Source organism: Anomalospiza imberbis, unplaced genomic scaffold (assembly GCF_031753505.1).
Source record: "Anomalospiza imberbis isolate Cuckoo-Finch-1a 21T00152 unplaced genomic scaffold, ASM3175350v1 scaffold_82, whole genome shotgun sequence".
In the NCBI taxonomy this organism is placed as follows: Eukaryota; Metazoa; Chordata; class Aves; order Passeriformes; family Viduidae; genus Anomalospiza; species Anomalospiza imberbis.
In genome coordinates this window covers 120572-139891 of record NW_027100436.1, presented here as the reverse complement: position 1 = coordinate 139891, position 19320 = coordinate 120572, and the positions used below count along the sequence as shown (strand labels likewise).

General features: G+C 60.9%; 2 protein-coding genes across 5 annotated transcripts; one reads left to right on the top strand and one right to left on the bottom strand.

Moving 5' to 3' along the window:
• The first annotated feature begins 5275 nt into the window (after positions 1-5275).
• HNRNPC (heterogeneous nuclear ribonucleoprotein C) lies at positions 5276-12069 on the top strand. Of its 4 annotated transcripts, none has more exons than XM_068179272.1 (7): positions 5276-5538; positions 7200-7314; positions 8754-8801; positions 8924-9081; positions 9801-9902; positions 10644-10798; positions 11913-12069. In XM_068179272.1, exons 1-7 carry the CDS (start codon positions 5298-5300, stop codon positions 11994-11996), a joined length of 903 nt encoding a protein of 300 aa, XP_068035373.1. In that variant the 5' UTR covers positions 5276-5297; the 3' UTR covers positions 11997-12069. The 4 variants fall into 4 exon arrangements, with proteins under 4 accessions (XP_068035373.1, XP_068035375.1, XP_068035374.1 ...); XM_068179274.1 differs by having other exon boundaries at positions 5277-5538; positions 7200-7275; XM_068179273.1 differs by having other exon boundaries at positions 5277-5538; positions 7200-7275; positions 8754-8828.
• Positions 12070-12626: 557 nt separating this feature from the next.
• TTC5 (tetratricopeptide repeat domain 5) lies at positions 12627-19122 on the bottom strand. The gene is made up of 9 exons (XM_068179281.1): positions 18855-19122; positions 17014-17228; positions 16233-16422; positions 15498-15589; positions 14961-15017; positions 14396-14542; positions 13779-13966; positions 12925-13069; positions 12627-12797 (listed from the first exon to the last, which is right to left on the bottom strand). The coding sequence occupies exons 1-9, from the start codon at positions 19114-19116 to the stop codon at positions 12642-12644; spliced, it is 1452 nt and encodes a 483-aa protein (XP_068035382.1). The 5' UTR covers positions 19117-19122; the 3' UTR covers positions 12627-12641.
• Between the last annotated feature and the right edge of the window lie 198 nt (positions 19123-19320).

Genomic DNA, 19320 nt, shown 5'->3' with positions numbered 1-19320 from the left:
GGGGGGGCGGAGATGGCGGCGGCGCGTGAGGGAGCGAGGCGGGAAAAGGGGGGGGGGCGGGGGGGCCGCCCCCTCAGGGCCGTGAGGGAGGGGCGGGGCCAGAGGCCTCGTGGGCGGGGCTAAAGCCCTGGGAAGGCTCATTAAGTAATTAATTAGAGTAATTAGCCCCGGCGGAGCGGGGGAGGGGTGGTAATTAACCCCTTCAGGGCAGTAATTAACCCCGCCGTGGGGCGGGGCTAGCCCCGCCGAGGGCGTGGTTTGGGCTCGGGAGGCGTGGTTTAACTCCTGGACGGGTTAATTAACTCGCTCCGGGTTTAATTTAACCCTGAGGGGGCGGGGCTTACCTCGCTGGGGGGCGTGGTTAACTCCTCGGCTTCATTAACCCCTTGCGCGCCATGGCTGGGCCCAATTAACTTCCGTTGGAGCCCTAATTATGCCTTATGCATACTTAACCCCCCAGTGGGCGTGGCTAATTGTTAATTAACGCACTTCAGGATAAATAAACCCGCGAGGGGCGGGGTTAAACGAGCGGGGCGGGGCTACATGTGGGGAGGCGTGGCCACTTCCACCGTGGGCGTGGCCAATTACACCGTGGGCGTGGTTAACCTCGACTCTGGGGGCGCCCAAAGCGTCCGGGGCTATAATTAAACCCCTGGAAGGCTTTAATTAAAGCTTAATTAGAAACTGCGGGGTTCGCTCCCCGCCGCCTTGGCGGCCCAATTCCCGAATTTCTCCGTTCCCGGCGGATTTATGGAGTTTTGTCCTTTTCCCCCTCCAATTTCGGGAGCCCGAGCCCGGCTTTGTCCTGGTCCCCGCACCGGCCTGGGGGTGCCGGGCGCGTTGTGGCATTTCTGGGGGATTTTAGTGATTTCTGGGGTGGTTCCGGAGGTTTTTGGTGTTTTAGGGGGTTTTGGGTTGCTCCAGGTGGGTTTAGTGATTTTTAGGGGTTTTTGGGTGATTCCAGGTGGGTTTTGGTGAGTTTAGGAAGTATTTTGTTATTTTTGGGGTGGTTCCAGGTGTTTTTGGGGAGTTTTAGAGGTTTCTGACTGTTTTTGAGGTGATTCCAGGGCTGTTTTGGGTGATTCCAGAGGTTTCTGGTGTTTTTCAGGGGTTTTGGGTGGTTCCAGGTGGTTTTTTGTGAGTTTTTGAGAGTTTTTGTTTATTTCTGGGGTGGTTCCCAGGTGGTTTTTAGGGGTTTTGGGGTGGTTCCAGGTGGTTTTTTGAGAGTTTTTGAGGTTTTTGGCTACTTTTGGAGTGGTTCCAGGTGGGTTTTTGGGGTTGATCCCGAATTCTCCCTGTTCTCTCTGAGCTCCAAGGACTCCCATCTCATTTCCCCCCTTTTCTCCCCAAACTCTGCATTTTCTCGGGATTTCTCCCCGTTTTCGGGGCCAGCTCCCAGAATCCCCATTCCCCCTCAAATTCCCATCCCTGTCCTCCCCCTCCTGCTTTTATTGAAGCTCAGAACTCCCAATTTCCCTTTTTGTCCCCAAATCTGGGGCTGTGGAAGGGCAGGGGGGAATTCCGGGCAGTGAAACCCGAGTGTGGCCACAATCCCCCCCAAATTCGGGGTCAAACCACTTAAATTCGGGGACAAACCCTCAAATTCTTCATTTCTCCCAAATTCCCCAATTTCAGGGACAAACTCCACAAATTCTCCATTTCCCCCCAATTCGGGGTCAAACCCCCAAAAATTGGGTCAACCCCCCCCCCCAAGTTCTCCATTTCTCCCCAAATTCGGGGCCAAACCCCCCAGATTCGGGGTCAAAGCCCCCAAATTTGAGGTCAACCCCCCCCCCCCCCAAATTCTCCATGTCTCCAAAATTTCGGGTCGGGGGCGTGTCCGCGGTGGCGGGGGAGGGGCCGGGGTGGGGGGGGGGGAGGGGTCGCTCAACCTTCTCTCCTTCCGCAGGGCCCAGGAGGCGCACCCGGACCGGCCCCTCCCCCACCCCACCCCCTCCCCCACCCCCTCTCCCCCTCACCCCTCCCCGCTGCCCCTTTTGGGCCGAATTTCGGAGGTTTTTACCCCAAAAAAAGAAAAACCCCAAAAATCCGATGGGGGAGAAGGAGCCGAGGGGGGCTCGCGGCGGTCGGGGGAGGGGCGCTGATGGGGGAGGGGCCTGAGCGCGCGGCGCGAGGGGGGGGGCGGGGGAGGGGCCGCCCCTCCCCCCGCTGGCCCCGCCCCCCGCCCCCCCAATTTGCCTTTTTTTTGTCTCTTTTTTGTCCACAGCGCGATTTTTTTGAGCCGGCGCGCGGACCGTAAGTTCCGAACGTTTTCCTGCTTTTTTTTTTTATTTTTTTTTTTTTTTTTTGTTTTTTTTTTTTTTTTTTTTTTTTTTTTTTTTTTTTTTTTTTTTTCCCCTCCCCCCACACCTTTCTCTGTCTCTCTCCCCCTCCCCCCACGCGACGCCTTGGACTCCTCCCCTCCCCTCACCCAAAAAAAAGCCAAAAAACCAAAAATAAACAACAGAAAGCGATGCGGGTTTTGCCCCTCCCCTTGCCCCCAAGCCACGCCCCCAAGCCCCTCCCCCACACAGCCCGGTTTTCCCACCATGGCCCCTCCCCCACCCCGGCCCCAAAACTGCCCAAAACGGCCCCAAAATGGCCCAAAACGGCCCAAAATGGCCCAGAACAGAGCAGGAGGGGGCGGGGCCCGGCCCCTCCCCCCACCCCTCCCCCCCCATTTTCCGGGGTTTGAGGGGTTCAGATTATTTTTTTTTAATTATTTTTAATTGTTTTTTTTTAATAAATAAAGCAACTTTCCCGATTTTTTTATTTTTCTAATTTTTTTTTTTTTTAATTTTTTATTTTTCATTTTTTCCCGGCCTCTTCGGCCCAGCCCCGCCCCCTTTGCCACCGAAGCCCCGCCCCCCTCCTCCGTTTTGGCCACGCCCCCTCCCCTCAAGCCCCACCCCCTCCCGCCCCTCCCCCATCGCCGCCGCCGACCCACGGACGCCCCTCCCCCCACGGTAAGAGGCGGAGCATCGCTTGCATGCAAATTAGCGCTAATTGCAGCTGGCCAGAGGGGAGTCATTAGGGCTCGGTGCCAATTAGGGACGCTAATTAGGCATTTTGAGTAATGATTGGGTATTGCGGAGCTCATTAGCATAATTAGTGCCACGGTCTTCAGCATAATTAACCCATCGTTAGGGAACTTGTACTAATTAGGGACATTAATTAGGCATTGTGAGTAATGATGGGGTGTTACAGTGCTCATTAGCATAATTTGTACAATGTTCTTTAGCATTATTAACCTCCTCTTATGAAATTTATGCTAATTAGGGATGCTGATTAGGTTTTTTGAGTAATGGTTGGGTCTTGCAGAGCTCATTAGCATAATTAGTACAATGCTCATTAGCATAATTAACCCCTCGTTAGGGAATTTGTACTTATTAGGGGTGTTAATTAGATGTTTTGAGTAGTGATTGGGTGTTATGGAGCTCATTAGCATAATTAGAATGCTTGTTAGCATAATTAACCCCTCGTTAAGGAATTTGCAACAATTACGGACTTTAATTAGGCACTGTGAGTAATGACAGGGTGTTACAGTGAGCGTTAGCATAATTTATGTAATGCTGGTTTGGGCAGTTAACCCCTCATTAAGAAATTGGTGCTAATTAGGGATGTTAATTGGGCATTGTAAGTAGCTGTGGGTGTTGCAGTTCTCATTAGCATAGGTAATACAATGTCTATTAGCATAATTAACCCCTTGTTAAGGAATTAGTGCTAATTTGGGGGCATTAATTAGGCATTGTGAGTAACAATTTGGTGTTAATTGTGTTCGTTAGCATAATTAGTACAGTGCTTGTTTGCATAATTAATCTCTTGTTAGGGTATTTGTGCTGATTAGGGATGTTAATTAGGCATTGCAAGTAATGATTCGGTGCTACAGTGCTCATTAGCATAATTAGCTCATTAACAGAGGTCAAAGAACACCCAAGGTGCTAATTGGAGCTACTGGTTTTATGCTAATTATGCCCTTAATTAACGGGCAGCGTATTTAATTAGTATTCATTGGCGCGAGGGGGGATAAGTAGCAATTCTGTGGGGGCTGATCGTTAACAAGGGCCGGATAATTACTGTAATTAATGAGGAGTGGTGCTGATGAACAGCGTTCATTAACGAGGTGCGTTAATGACAGGGATTGAGGCTGCTGGGGTTGGCCTCGCATTCCATTTATGCTAATTAGATGCTAATTGGGGCTTCTGGAGTTGGCCTCAGGTGCTGTTTATGCAAATTCGATGCTAATTGGGACTGCTAGGTTTGGTCTTGGGTGCCATTATGCTAATTAGATGTTAATTGGGTCTGTTGGGTTGGCCTCAGGTGCTGTTTATGCAAATTAGATGCTAATTGCAGGCTGGTGGGTTTGGTCATTGGGTGCTGTTTATGCTAATCAGATGCTAATCAGGGCTGGTGGGTTTGGCCATTAGGTGCTGTTTATGCTAATCAGATGCTAATCAGGGCTGGTGGGTTTGGCCATTAGGTGCTGTTTGTGCTAATTAGATGCTAATCAGGGCTGGTGGGTTTGGCCATTAGGTGCTGTTTATGCTAATCAGATGCTAATCAGGGCGGGTGGGTTTGGCCATTAGGTGCTGTTTATGCTAATCAGATGCTAATTGGGGGGCGGGGGAAGGCTCCAGGGGGGGTCCCAGGGGGATCTGGAGCCTTCCGGCGTTCCCGAGGGGTTTGGGGCGCTTTTGGGGTTTTGGACGATTTTGGCGCTTTTGGGCGGGGTTTTCAGGTTTTTGGGGGGTTTTGGGTGTTTTTGGACAATTTTGGAGGTTTTTTGGAGGGTTTTGGGTGGTTTTTGGAGGATTTTGGAGGGTTTTGGAGAATTTTGGGTTCTTTTTGAAGGTTTTTGGGTGGTTTTGGGGTTTTTGGGTGGTTTTTGGAGGTTTTTGGGGGGTTTTGGGTGTTTTTGGAGAGTTTTGGAGGTTTTTGGGGTTTTTTTTTTGTGTTTTTGGGTGGTTTTTGCTGGTTTTGGGTGTTTTTTGGGCGGTTTCTGGAAGGTTTTGGGTGGTTTTCTGAGGGTTTGGGGTGTTTTTGCAGTGGTTTTGGGTGATTTTTGGGTGTTTTTCCGTGTTTTTGGGCAGTTTCTGGAAGTTTTTGGATGGTTTCTGGAGGTTTTTGGGTGGTTTCTGGTGGTTTTGGGTGGTTCCTGCAGCTTCTCGGCTGTTCCCACCCGCCCTTGCCCTCCCCACCCTCCTCCAGAACCTCCCCCACCCCACCCCACCCCACCCCCGCACTGACCACCCCTCCCCCACCCCCCAGGCCACGCCCGTCCCCCCTCCCCGGCAGCCATGGCCAGCAACGTGACCAACAAGACGGACCCGCGGTCGCTCAACTCGCGCGTCTTCATTGGCAACCTCAACACGCTGGTGGTGAAGAAGAGCGACGTGGAGGCCATCTTCGCCAAGTACGGCAAGATCGTCGGCTGCTCCGTGCACAAGGGCTTCGCCTTCGTGCAGTACGTCAACGAGCGCAACGCCCGCGCCGCCGTGGCCGGCGAGGACGGCCGCATGATCGCCGGCCAGGTGCTAGGTGCGTGCCACCGGCCGCGACCGCGGGGGTCGGGCTGGGAGGGGTTCTGGGAGGTGTTTTGGAGTCTGGGAGGGGAGGACGGAGGAGCCTCGTGCTTGAGTAGGGCAGCGATGGTCACACAGGTGGTCAGGCAGGTGGCCATGGTCATTGGTGGTCATTCTTGGTCTTTGCTGGTCACTCGTGGTCACTCTGAGTTTGGTTGTTGAGGTGTTTAGGGGTCTGGGGGTGGAGGACAGGAGGAGCCTCGCGCTTGGGTGAGGCAGTGATGGTCGGGGAGGTGGTCAGGGAGGTGACCATGGTCACTCATGGTCATTGCTGGTCACTCGTGGTCACTTTGAGTGAGGTTCTTGGAGGTGTTTTGGAGTCTGGGGGGCGGGGCAGGAGGAGCCCCACACCTGGGTGGGGCAGTGACGGTCAGGCAGGTGGTCATGGTGGTGGCCATGGTCACTCGTGGTCAGCCGTGGAGGCCGGTAGCCGTTTTGGGTGGTTTTAGGTTCATTTTGGTCAGTTTTGGAGGTGTTCTGAACTCCAGGTGGTCATGGAGGTGACCGTGGTCACTCACGGTCAGCCGTGGAGGTTGGTGGCCATTTTGGGGTGGTTTTGGTGGTTTTTGGAGGTGTTGTGGACTCCGGGTGAGTCTGTGGTCACTGCACAGCTCTGGTGGTCAGCCGTGGTCATTCTGGGGTTCCAGAGGGGTCAGTGCTCACCGGGCGGGTTCCAGGTGACCTCACCTGGGGTCATCTGGGGTGGTTGGTGGCCAGTTTGGGTCATTTTGGGGAATTTGGTGGCCATTTTGGGGTGGTCATCCCCTGGGGTCAGTGCTGGTCACTTGGAGGTCAAGTTTGGGGTCATTGATGGTCACTTCGGGGTCATTTGGGGGTCACTTTGTGGTCAGTTTTTGGTCGTTTCTGGGGTCACTTCTGGTCATTCTGGGCTCGTTGTGAGCCATTTTCGGGACTTTTCTCCCCGTTTTTGGACCCTCCTGGGGTGAGAACCTCCCCAAACCAGCCTCAACCCCCCACAAGTTGCCCCAAACCCTCCCAAGTTGCCCCAAACCCCCCATACTGGCCCAAACCAATCCCAAACTGGCCCCAAGTTGCCCAAAACACCTAACCTGGCCCCAATCCCCCCCCCAAGTTGCCCCAAACCCCCCCCAAGTTGCCCCAAACCAGCCCCAAGCCCTCCCAAGTTGCTCCTGACCCCCCGAAGTTACCGCCAACCCCCCCAAATTGCCCCAAACCCCCCGAAGTTGCCCCGAGCACCCCCCAAGTTGCCCCAAACTGGCCCCAAACCCCCCAAGTTGCCCCAAGCACCCCCCAAGTTGCCCCAAACCAGCCCCTAAGCCCTCCCAAGTTGCCCCTGACCCCCCAAAGTTGCCGTCAACCCCCCCAAATTGCCCCAAACCCCCCAAACCAGCCCCTAAGCCCCCGCGAGCTGCCCCAAACCAGCCCCTAAGCCCCCCCAAGTTGCCCCAAACCAGCCCCTAAGCCCTCCCAAATTGCTCCTGACCCCCCGAAGTTGCCGCCAACCCCCCCCAAGTTGCCCCAAACCCCCCCAAGTTGCCCCAAGCACCCCCCAAGTTGCCCCAAACCCCCCCAAACCAGCCCCTAAGCCCCCCCGAGCTGCCCCGAGCCCCCCCGAGCCGCCGCTGTGACCCGCAGACATCAACCTGGCGGCCGAGCCCAAGGTGAACCGGGGCAAGGCGGGGGTGAAGCGCTCGGCGGCCGAGATGTACGGGTCAGTACCCGCCCCCCCGTCACCGTCCCCCCTCGTCAGGTGGGGACCCGGGGGGCTCCGGGGGTTTGGGGCGTCCTGGGGGGGTTTGGGGTTCCCTGGGACCATTTTTGGGGTGTCCTGGGGGGGACTTGGGGTGTCTTGGGGGGGCTTTTGGGGCATCCTGGGGGGGCTTTTGGAGTGTCCTGGGGGTTTTGGGGTTCCCTGGGACCATTTTTGGGGTGTCCTGGGGGGGACTTGGGGTGTCCTGGTGGGGCTTTTGGAGCATCCTGGGGGGGTTTGGGGTTCCCTGGGACCATTGTTGGGGTGTCCTGGGGGGGTTTGGGGCATCCTGGGGAGGCTTTTGGGGCATCCTGGGGGGGCTTTTGGGGTGTCCTGGGGGTTTTGGGGTTCCCTGGGACCATTTTTGGAGTGTACTGGGGGGGGTTTGGGGCATCCTGGGGGGGCTTTTGGGGTGTACTGGGGGGGTTTGGGGTTCCCTGGGACTAATTTTGGGGTGTCCTGGGGGGATTTGGGGCATCCTGGGGGGGCTTTTGGGGTGTCCTGGGGGGGTTTGGGGTTCCCTGGGTGGGGCTTTTGGGGTGTCCTGGGAGGAGATTTGGGGTGTCCTGGTGGAGGGGTTGGGGTGTCCTGGGACAGTTTTTGGGGTGTCCTGGGGGGGATTGGGGGGTGTCCTGTGGGGTTTTTGGGATGTCTGGGGGGGGGGTTGGGGTGTCCTGGGGGGTTTTTGGGGTGTCTGGGGAGAGGTTGGGGTGTCCTGGGACCATTTTTGGGGTGTCCTGGGGGGTTTTTGGGGTGGGCTCCGAGGGGAAATTTTGGGGTGTTTTTTGGGGGACCAGGTAGGATTTGGGGAGGTTTGAGGGGAGGGGGGTTGGGGGGATTTTTGGTTTTTTACCATGGGGACCCCCAAGGTTTTTTTTAGGGGATTCTGTGAGTTTTTTTGGGGGATCCTGTGAGTTTTTTTGGGGGGATCCCATGGGGGTTTTTTGGGGGGATCCCAGAGGGGTTTTTTTGGGGATCCTGGGGGGGGGTTTCGGGATCCCGGGGTTTTTTTTTGGGGTGGGATCCTGGGAGGTGTTTTTTGGGGATTTTGGGGGCTCCTGGGGGGTTTTTTGGGGGGGATCCTAGGAGTTGTTTTTGGGGATTTTGGGGGATTTTTTTGGGGATCCTGGGGGGTTTTTTGGGGGGATTCCGGGGGTTTTTTTGGAGGATCCTGGGGGGGGGGTTTTTGGGGGATCCTGGTAGGTTTTTTTGGGGGGATTCCGGGGGTTTTTTGGAGGATCCTGGGAGGTTTTTTTTGGGGGATCCCGAGGGGGTTTTTTTTGGGGATCCCGAGGGGGTTTTTTTGGGGTTCCTAGGAGGTTTTTTTTTGGGGGATCCTGGGGGCGTTTCTTTGGGGATCCCGGGAGTTTTTTTTGGGGATCCCGGGGGGTTCTTGGGGTTTTTTGGATCTCACTTCCTGCACCCCCCCACTCCCCCAGGTCATCGTTTGACCTGGACTACGACTTCCAGCGGGATTACTATGACCGGTACCAGTATAAACCAGTTCAGAGCGGGTTAGGGACCCCACCCCCCCCCTCCCCCATCCCCCCACCCCCGGCCGGCCCCTCCCGGCGCTCCCAGTCCATCCCAGTTTGCTCCCCGCCCGCAGGATGTACAGCTACCCCGCCCGCGTGCCGCCCCCGCCCCCCATCGCCCGCGCCGTGGTGCCCTCCAAGCGCCAGCGCGTCTCCGGCAACACCTCCCGGCGCGGCAAGAGCTTCAACAGCAAGTCCGGCCAGCGCGGCTCCTCCTCCAAGTCGGGAAAACGTACGGAGAGCGCGGGGGGATGGGGGGGGGGGCGGGGTGGGCGCGCCCACTGCGGCGCTGGCCACGCCTAAGTATGGCCGCTGGCGGGGGGTGCTGGTGCTGTGGTTCAGCCCGTATGGGTCGTGTCATAGCCCAGTCCAATATGGCGGCACCCAGTCCAATATGGCTGGTCCCATGGCCCGTTCCAATATGGCGACACCCAATCCAGTATGGCAGCACCCAATCTAATATGGCTGCTCCCATGGCCCGTTCCAATATGGCGACACCCAATCCAGTATGGCAGCACCCAATCCAATATGGCTGCTCCCATAGCCTGTTCCAATATGGCAGTCCCAAATCCAACATGGTGCCCCAATATCCCAATCCAGTATGGTAGTCTCCAATCCAACATGGCAGCCCCCAATCCAGTATGGCATCCTCCATGTCCTCAGTCCAGCATGGCAACCACCATGTCCTAGTCTAACATGGCAGTCCCCAATCCAACATGGCACTCCCCAGTCCAAGATGGCCGCCCCCATTTCCCATCCCAACATGGACGTCCCCAATCCAACATGGCACTCCCCAATCCAAGATGGCAGCCCCCATTTCCCATCCCAACGTGGCCGTCCCCAGTCCAACATGGCAGTCCCCAATCCAAGATGGCCGCCCCCATGCCCCCGCCCAAGATGGCCGCCGGCGGCATGGCCCCGGCCCAACGCGTTTTCGGGGCGGTTCCGCAGTGAAAGGGGACGACCTGCAGAGCATCAAGAAGGAGCTGGGGCAGATCAAGGCCAAGGTGGACGCGCTGCTGGAGAGCCTGGAGCGGCTGGAGCGCGAGCAGAGTGAGCGCCGGGCGCCGGCACGGGACCCCCGGAGTGGGGATGGGACCCCCGGAGTGGGGATGGGACCCCCGGACACGGGACCCCTGGATATGGGATGGGACCCCTGGACACAGGACGGGACCCCCGGAGTGGGGACGGGACCCCTGGATATGGGATGGGACCCCTGGACACAGGACGGGACCCCCGGAGTGGGGACGGGACCCCTGGATATGGGATGGGACCCCCGGATATGGGATGGGACCCCCGGACACGGGACGGGACCCCTGGATATGGGATGGGACCCCCGGATATGGGACAGGACCCCCGGAGTGGGGACGAGACCCCTGGATATGGGACGGGACCCCCGGATTTTCCCCCAAATCCCGTTTCTTTCCCCAAATACCGTTTTTCCCTGCAAACAGCCATTTTTTGCTCCAAACGGCTGCTTTTTGCCCCAAATCCCCATTTTTTCCCCCAAATCCCATTTCTTTCCCCAAACTACCATTTTTCCCCCCAAACGGCCATTTTTTGCTCCAAACGGCTGCTTTTTGCCCCAAATCCCCATTTTTTCCCCCAAATCCCATTTCTTTCCCCAAACTACCATTTTTCCCCCCAAACGGCCATTTTTTGCTCCAAACGGCTGCTTTTTGCCCCAAATCCCCATTTTTTCCGCCCAAATCCCCCTTTCTTTCCCCACACCCTCGTTTTTCCCCCCAAACGGCAGTTTTTTGCCCCAAATCCCTGTTTTCCGCCCCGAACCAGAGGCCAAGAGCGACAAGGCCGAGGAGGAGCAGGGCAGTAGCGGCTCCAAGAAGGACGAGGCGGGCGGCGCCAAGGCCGAGGGCGGCAACGAGGACTCGGCCGAGGAGGGCGACCTGCTGGACGACGACGAGGCCGAGGAGAGGGGGGACGAGCAGGTGGGAGCCCAGTACGCACCAGTACAGACCAGTAACCAGTACGGACCGGTACAGACCAGTAACCGCTCGGTGTCCTCCCAGTGACCCCCAGTGCAGACCCCCCAGTGCAGACCAGTGACCCCCAGTGCAGACCAGTGACCCCCAGTGCAGACCAGTGACCCCCAGTGCAGACCCCCCAGTGCAGACCAGTGACCCCCAGTGCTGACCAGTGACCCCCAGTGCAGACCAGTGACCCCCCCAGTGCAGACCCCCCAGTGCTGACCAGTGACCCCCAGTGCAGACCCCCCAGTGCAGACCAGTGACCCCCAGTGCAGACCAGTGACCCCCAGTGCTGACCAGTGACCCCCAGTGCAGACCAGTGACCCCCCCAGTGCAGACCAGTGACCCCCAGTGCAGACCCCCCAGTGCAGACCAGTGACCCCCAGTGCTGACCAGTGACCCCCAGTGCTGACCAGTGACCCCCAGTGCAGACCAGTGACCCCCAGTGCTGACCAGTGACCCCCAGTGCAGACCAGTGACCCCCAGTGCAGACCCCCCAGTGCAGACCAGTGACCCCCAGTGCTGACCAGTGACCCCCAGTGCTGACCAGTGACCCCCAGTGCTGACCAGTGACCCCCAGTGCAGACCAGTGACCCCCCCAGTGCAGACCAGTGACCCCCAGTGCAGACCAGTGACCCCCAGTGCAGACCAGTGACCCCCAGTGCTGACCAGTGACCCCCAGTGCAGACCAGTGACCCCCCAGTACGCACCGGTACAGACCAGTGCCCCAAGTCTCTCCCCCAGTGCTCTCCCAGTACAGACCAGTGCCCTCCCAGTACAGACCAGTGCCCCGAGTCTCTCCCCCAGTGCCCTCCCAGTACAGACCAGTGCCCTCCCAGTACAGACCAGTGCCCCAAGTCTCTCCCCCAGTGCTCTCCCAGTACAGACCAGTGCCCTCCCAGTACAGACCAGTGCCCCGAGTCTCTCCCCCAGTGCCCTCCCAGTACAGACCAGTGCCCTCCCAGTACCCCCAAACCCTCTCCCAGTGTGGGCGGGGCAGGGAAGGGTGCGGGGGGAGGGGCAGCCCCGCCCTGCCCCTCCCCCCCCTGACACGGTGCCCCTCCCCCACTGCCAGCTGGAGTCGCTGAAGGGGGACGAGAAGGAGGCGGAGGAGGGGGAGGACGACCGGGACAGCGCCAACGGCGAGGACGAGCCCTGAGCCCCGCCCCTGCCCCCGCTGGCCCCGCCCCCACCCCACCCCCCACCGTGCTCGTGCTGTCGTGGCCCCTCCCCCCCCGGCACCCTCCGTAGTTCGGTTCCCCCGCCCCCTTCTCCTGTGCCCCGCCCCCCCACACGGCCCCGCCCCACACCCCCAAGCCCCGCCCCCCCCCGTTAATTTTGATACCTCGAGATGACGATTAAAGGACGGATGTTTGTACGCGCGGCTGAGGGGGGAGGGGCGTCCCTGGGGGGGGTGAGGGGCGGGACACGCCCGGCATGGCTATGGCCATGCCTCACCCAAGATGGCGGCCCCCATGTGCCACAATCCAATATGGCGGCCGCCATGACCCAGCCCAAGATGACAGCCCCCATATGTTCCAATCCAATATGGCTGCCTTTGTATGCCCCACCCAAGATGGCCACCGCCATATGTCGCAATCCAAGATGGCAGCCTCCACGTGGTGCAGTTCAATATGGCTGCGCCCAGGTGCTTCAATCCAAGATGGCTGACTCCACATGTCACAATCCAATATGGCTGCCCCGTGCCCTGCCCCTGCTGAGGTCACGACCCTGAGTCTGGATTCCCAAAATTTCCGTTTATTGCCCCAAATCCGCCCCGGCCCCCGGGGCGGGGTGGGCGTGGTCAACGCGCTGCGGTGGGCGGGGCCTCCTGCGGTGGCGGCGCGCTGGGATTGGACAGCGCCAGGCGGGGCGGAGCCAGGGCGGAGCCGGGGGGGCGGCGCCCGTTGACCACGAGGGAGAGGGGGGAGGAGACGCGGAGCCCCAGGAAGGAGAAGGTCTGTGGAGGAGGGGAAACCAGTATGGACCAGTTTGGGACCGGTGTGAACTGGTGTGGATCAGTGTGAACCATTGCAGACCAGTATGGACCAGTGCAGGCCAGTACGGACCAGTCCAAACCAGCTCACCTGGCCCTGGTGCTGGTGCAGGTGCTGGCTCAGCTCGGGCTCGGCCACGCCCAGGGCGTCGCCCACGGTCACGCCCCAGGTGGGCGTGGCGTTGTACACGGTCACCGCGGCCACGGCCCCGCCCCCGTCCTGCAGCCCCACCGTGCTGCGTGACGTCACCGTGGGCGGGGTCAGCGCGGGGCACTGCCCACGTCTGCCCCGCTCCCCCCCAGTATCCCCCAGTCCCTCCCAGTTCCCTCCGAATTCTCCACCAGTCCCTCCCAGTATCCCCCAGTCCTTCCCAGTATCCCCCAGTCCCTCCCGGTCCCCGCCCAGTTCCCTCCCACTCCCCCCAGTTCCTCCCAGTCCCTCCCAGTTCCCCCACTCCCCCCAGTTTCTTCCCAATCCCCCCTCTTCCCTCCCAGTCCCTTCCCCTCCCATTCCGCTCCCCCCCCAGTCCCTCCCACTCCCATCCCAATCCCTGCCAGTCCCCCCAGTTCCACCTCACTCCCTCCCACTCCCATCCCAGTCCCTCCCAATCCACTCCCACTCCCATCCCAGTCCCCCCCACTCCCTGCCCAGTCCCCCCCAGTGCCCCCAGTCCCCCCCAGTGCCCTCCCAGTCCCCCCCAGTGCCCCCAGTCCCCCCCAGTGCCCTCCCAGTCCCCCCACTCCCATCCCAGTCCCCCCCAGTCCCTCCCCAGTCCCCCCCAGTGCCCCCCCAGTCCCCCCCAATCCCTCCCACTCCCATCCCAATTCCTGCCAGTGCCCTCCCAGTCCCCCCACTCCCATCCCAGTCCCCCCCACTCCCTCCCCAGTCCCCCCCAGTGCCCCCAGTCCCTCCCAGTCCCCCCCAGTGCCCCCAGTCCCGCTCACTAGGGCACGCCCCCGGGCGGGGCCAGGCTGAACAGGACCCTGCCCAGCACCACGCGCTGGGGGTTGGGCCCGGGGCGGAGCGCGGTGATGGGGGTGGGGCGCGGGCCCCCGGCCCCGCCCAGCGGGCCCAGCAGGGGGAGGGGCACCGGCCCGGCCACGCCCCGCCGCCGCTTCCCGCGCAGCTTCCCCTGGGGGTGGGGCCGGGGGCGGGGTCAGCGGGACACACCCACCGCGCCCAGTCCTTCCGCATCCTCCCAGTCCCCTCCCAGTCTGTCCCAGTCCACCCCAGGCCCCTCCCAGTCCTTACCAGTCTGCCCCAGTTCTGCCCAATCTCCTCCCAGTCTGTCCCAGTCACTCCCAGTTTGATCCCCGTCCATCCCAGTCCCCTCCACTCCCCTCCCTGTCTGTCCCAGTCCCCTCCCAGTCCACCCCAATTCCACCCCAATTCCCCCCCAGTCCCTCCCAGTCCCCTCCCAGTGCCCCCAGTCCCCACCCTGCTGTTCTGCAGTAACTCCAGTCCCCTCCCAGTCCCCTCCCAGTCCCTCCCAGTCTGTCCCGGTCCATGCCCCGGTGGCCAGCAGGAACTCCCGTCCGTCCCAGCGCGTCCCAGCGCGTACCCTGCTCTCCAGGAGCGCGCAGAGGCGGCTCAGGAACTCGAGCAGGCCCCGGTGCCGCCGCCGCGGCTCGTCCCAGCCCGGCGCCAGCTCGGCCGCGCGGCTCAGCCCCTCCAGCGCCCCCTGGAACCGCTCCAGGAACTGCAGCAGCTGCGGGCGGGCGGCCCCGATTGGTCAGCCGGAAGGGGGAGGGGCCGGCCACGCCCCCCCCGGACACCTGGACACACACCTGGACACACCTGAGGTACACCTGAGCCACACCTGGGCACACACCTGGGCACATACCTGAGACACCTGGGCACACCTGGACACACCCCAGGTACACCTGAGCCACACCTTAGCACACACCTGGGCACACACCTGGGCACTAACCTGAGCACACACCTGATAGACACCTGGGCACACACCTGGGTAAACACCTGGGCACTCACCTGAGCACACACCTAGGTACACCTGAGACACACCTGGGGACACCTGACACACACCTGAGACACACCTGGGGACACCTGACACACACCTGAGCACACACTTGAGCCACCTTTCCCCCCCCGGCCACGCCCCCGCTCACCGTGGCGCGGTTCAGGTGGAGGTCGGGGTTGGCGGCGGCTGCGGGGTCCACGCGTTCCTGGAGGGGGGAGGGGACGGTGGGGGTGGGGCCCGGGACCCCCCGCGGGGCGGGGAGACCTTGCTTTCCTTATATGGAGTGGCCACACCCCTCGGAGCCACGCCCGTGTCCCGCCCAAAATGCTACTGGCAGGAAAAGCGCCTTATTGGGTGTTGCCACGCCCCCCGGTGTGACCACGCCCCCCAAAATATAAATTGCCTTATATGGCGTGGCCACGCCTCTTATCCACGCCCACCACCGTGACCACGCCCCCCCATCTACAGTGCCTTATATGGCCTGGCCATGTCCCCTCCCAAGTTCATTAGCATAGCCACACCCCCTACGTACGAACAGCGCCCCCAGCTCCACCCAATCGCGCGGCCACGCCCGCAAAGCCCCTCCCCAGCCCGGGGCTGACAAATAGGGCATGGTCCCGCCCCCTCCACGTGCGGCCCCGCCCCCCGGGTTGGCCCCGCCCCCCGGGTTGGCCCCGCCCCTCACCGCCTGGGCGTAGGCCGCGAGCGCGCGCCGGGCGCTGCCGGGGCTCTGCCCCCCCGCGAAGAACAGCGACACGTGGGCGTTGCCCAGCACGTCTGCAAGGGAGGGGCACACCTGGGCAACACACCTGGGCCCCTCCCACACCTGAGCCCCTCCCACACCCACGTGAGCCCCTCCCCGGCCCCAACTGAGCCCCTCAAACACACCTGAGACACACCTGGGAACACCTGAGACACGCCTGAGTACAGCAGACACACACCTGGGCCCCTCCCACACCCACCTGAGTCCCTCCAAACACACCTGGGCACACCTGGGCAACACACCTGGGCCCCTCCCACACCTGAGCCCCTCCCTGACCCCACCTGACACCCCCCAAACACACCTGAGACACACCTGAGACACGCCTGGGTACACCGGATATACACCTGAGCCCCTACCACACCCACCTGAGCCCCTCCAAACACACCTGAGCAACACACCTGGGCCCCTCCCACACGCACGTGAGCCCCTCCCTGACCCCACCTGACACCCCCCAAACACACCTGAGACACACCTGAGACACGCCTGGGTACACTGGATATACACCTGAGCCCCTACCACGCCCACCTGAGCCCCGCCCAGCCCCGCCCTAGCCCCTGCCTCGCCCAACTGATCCCTGCCCAGCCCCGCCCTAACCCCTGCCACGCCCACCTGAGCCCCGCCCAGCTCCGCCCCCCACACCTGCCCAGGTGCACTCACACCAGGAGCGGCCGTCCCGCGGGTCGCACCTGACGGCCGCCTCCGCCTGCGCCAGGCTCTCGCGAAGGGCCACGCCCCCCGGGCCCGGCCCCGCCCCCCCGGAGCCGGGCCCCTCCCCCCGCGGCCCCGGCCCCGCCCCCTGCGCACGCAGGGCCATGGAGAGCAGGCGGCGCGCCTCGGGGTCCTCGCCCTGCGGGAGGGGACAGCGGGTCAGAGACCCCAAAAACACCCCAAAAACACCCAAAACCTGCAAAAATTTAAAAAAACCCAAAACCGCCGAAAACCGCCCCAAAAATAAAAAAAACACCCCAAAACCATCGAAAACCACCAAAAATCCACCCAAAAACCACCCAAAGGCACCCATGGAGAGCAGGTCCGGGGGGAGGGGACACAGCGGGGGGTCGGGGACCCCAAAAACCCCAAAAATACAAAAAAAAACCCCCAGAGAAAACCAACCAAAACCACCCAAAACAAACCCAAAAAATCACCAAAAACCACCCAAAAAAAACCCCAAAACCCCCCAGGGATGCGGAAATCCACCCAGAAAAACCCCAAAAATCATCCGGGCACCCCAAAGAACACCAGAAAACACCCAAAAAACACCCAAAAAATCCCCAGTGACCCCTCCCCATCCCCCCAGGACCGCCCAGTGAACCCAAATTACCCCAAATGACCCCAAATTATCCTAAACCCCCCCCCGGTGACCCCAAATGACTCCCAAAATCCCCCCAGGGACCCGGGATCCCCCCGGCGTCCCCCCACCCCCACGCCCCGCCCCCACCTGCTGCAGGGCCCCCCCGAAGGCCTCGCGGGCGCCCCGGAGGTCGCCGCGGCGCCAGCGCTGCTCGCCCAGCTGCCGCCAGGCCACGCCCAGGGCGGGGTCCAGCTTCAGGGCGTGGCCCAGTGCCTGCTCCGCCCGCGCCCCGCCCGCCTCGGGGGCCACGCCCAGCGCGCGCGCCCGCAGAACCAGCGCGCGGCCGCGCCCCTCGGGGGACACTGCGGGGAGAGGGGAGGGTGTCAGCGGGGGGCGGGGCGAGGCGACGGGGGCCACGCCCCGGCCACGCCCTCACCCTGGATCTGCTCCAGCAGGCCCCTGCCATGCCCCTGCCACGCCCTCACCCTGGATCTGCTCCAGCAGGCCACGCCCCTGCCACACCCCGGCCATGCCCTCACCCTGGATCTGCTCCAGCAGGCCACGCCCCTGCCACGCCCCGGCCACGCCCTCACCCTGGATCTGCTCCAGCAGGCCCCTGCCACGCCCCGGCCACGCCCTCACCCTGGATCTGCTCCAGCAGGCCCCTGCCACGCCCCGGCCACGCCCTCACCCTGGATCTGCTCCAGCAGGCCACGCCCCTGCCACGCCCTCACCCTGGATCTGCTCCAGCAGGCCACGCCCCGGCCACGCCCTCACCCTGGATCTGCTCCACCAGGCCCCACCCCTGCCACGCCCCGGCCACGCCCTCACCCTGGATCTGCTCCATCAGGCGCAGCGTGCGCTCCATCTCGGCCACCAGGGCATCACCCTGGCTGTGGGCCGGGTCAGCGGGGTCACGGGCGGGGTCAGCGGGGTCACGGGCGGGGTCAGCGGGGTCACGGGCGGGGTCAGCGGGGTCACGGGCGGGGTCAGCAGGGTCGCGGGCGGGGTCGCGGGCGGGCAGCGTGTCCCGGAAGCGATAGAGCTGCGTCACCAGGGCCTGGGGGAGGAGACGGGCAGAGAGAAACGGAGTCGGCACGGATCGGCCCAAAACGAGCCAGAATCACAGGAAAATGACCCAAAATCCCTGAAAAGTAACCTAAAATAGCCCAAAATGATCCAAAATCATTGAAAAATGACCCAAAATCACCCAAAATCACCCAAAATCAAAAAAGTCACCCAAAACAACCCAAAATCTTTGAAAATAACCCCAAATCACCCCAAAATCAGAATGGATCAGCCCAAAGTTACCCAAAATCCCTGAAAAATAACCTAAAGAAGCCCAAAATAGCCCAAAATCATCGAAACATAACCTAAAAATGTGAAATAACCCAAAATCATTGTGAAATAACCCAAAATGACCCAAAATCCCAGAAAAATGACCCAAAGCCACCCCAAATCAGCATGGATCAGCCCAAAATGAACTAAATTAATCTAAAAACGAACACAAAATCACCCCAAAATCATCGAAAAATGGCCCGTAACAACCCAAAGTAACCTAAAATCATTAAAGAAGGACCCTAAATCACCCAAAATAATTGCAAAATAACCCAAAATCACCCAAAATCATTGAAAAATGACCCAAAACCACCAAAAATCATTGAAGAAGTACCCAACACCACCGAAAATCACGGAAAAATAACTTAAAATCACCAAAATCTCTGAAAAGGGAACCAAAATCACCCAGAATCACCCTAAAACCCCTGGGGGGAAAAAAAAGAAAACAAAAAAACGGCCCCGCCCCCCATGAAGGCTCCTCACTACCCCTCCCCCGAATTCTCCTCCCCACCCAAAACTCCCCTCCCCCACCCCACTCACGAAGCCCCTCCCCCCTCCCTCACGGGGGTCCCGCCCCCTCAGATCCCCCCAAACCCCACCTCCCCCGCCCCGGGGGGCAGGGTGCTGTGTGTTCCCCGCCCCTCCCCCACCTCCAGCCGCTTCAGCGCCTCCTCGTCGCCCCCCTCCCCCTCCCCCTCCCCGCCGCCCTCTGCCGCCGCCGCCTCCTCCCCGGGCGCCGCCATGACAGCACCGGGCCACGCCCACTTCCGCCTTTTCCCGCCTTCTCTTCCGGCCGGCCGAGCTCCCATTGGCTGCGGCCGCGTGCGGGAAACGGCCGTCCCCCCACAACGGGAGCCACAGCCCCGCCCCTCTTTGCCCTTTTAAGGCGACGCCACGCCCCATCGCTGCCATTTGAGGCTAAACCCCACCCCCGTGAGGGCGGGGCCGCGTTCCTTTTTAAGGCGACGCCACGCTCCTCCATCTTCCCGCCGCTTCTTGGCCCCGCCTCTTCCTCCGCCCCTCGTGACCGCCTCACGGTAAGGATCGGCTCAGAGCGGCCACGTTTTTATTTAAAATATATTTAAATAAACAACTTATAGATTTCCCCTTACCCTC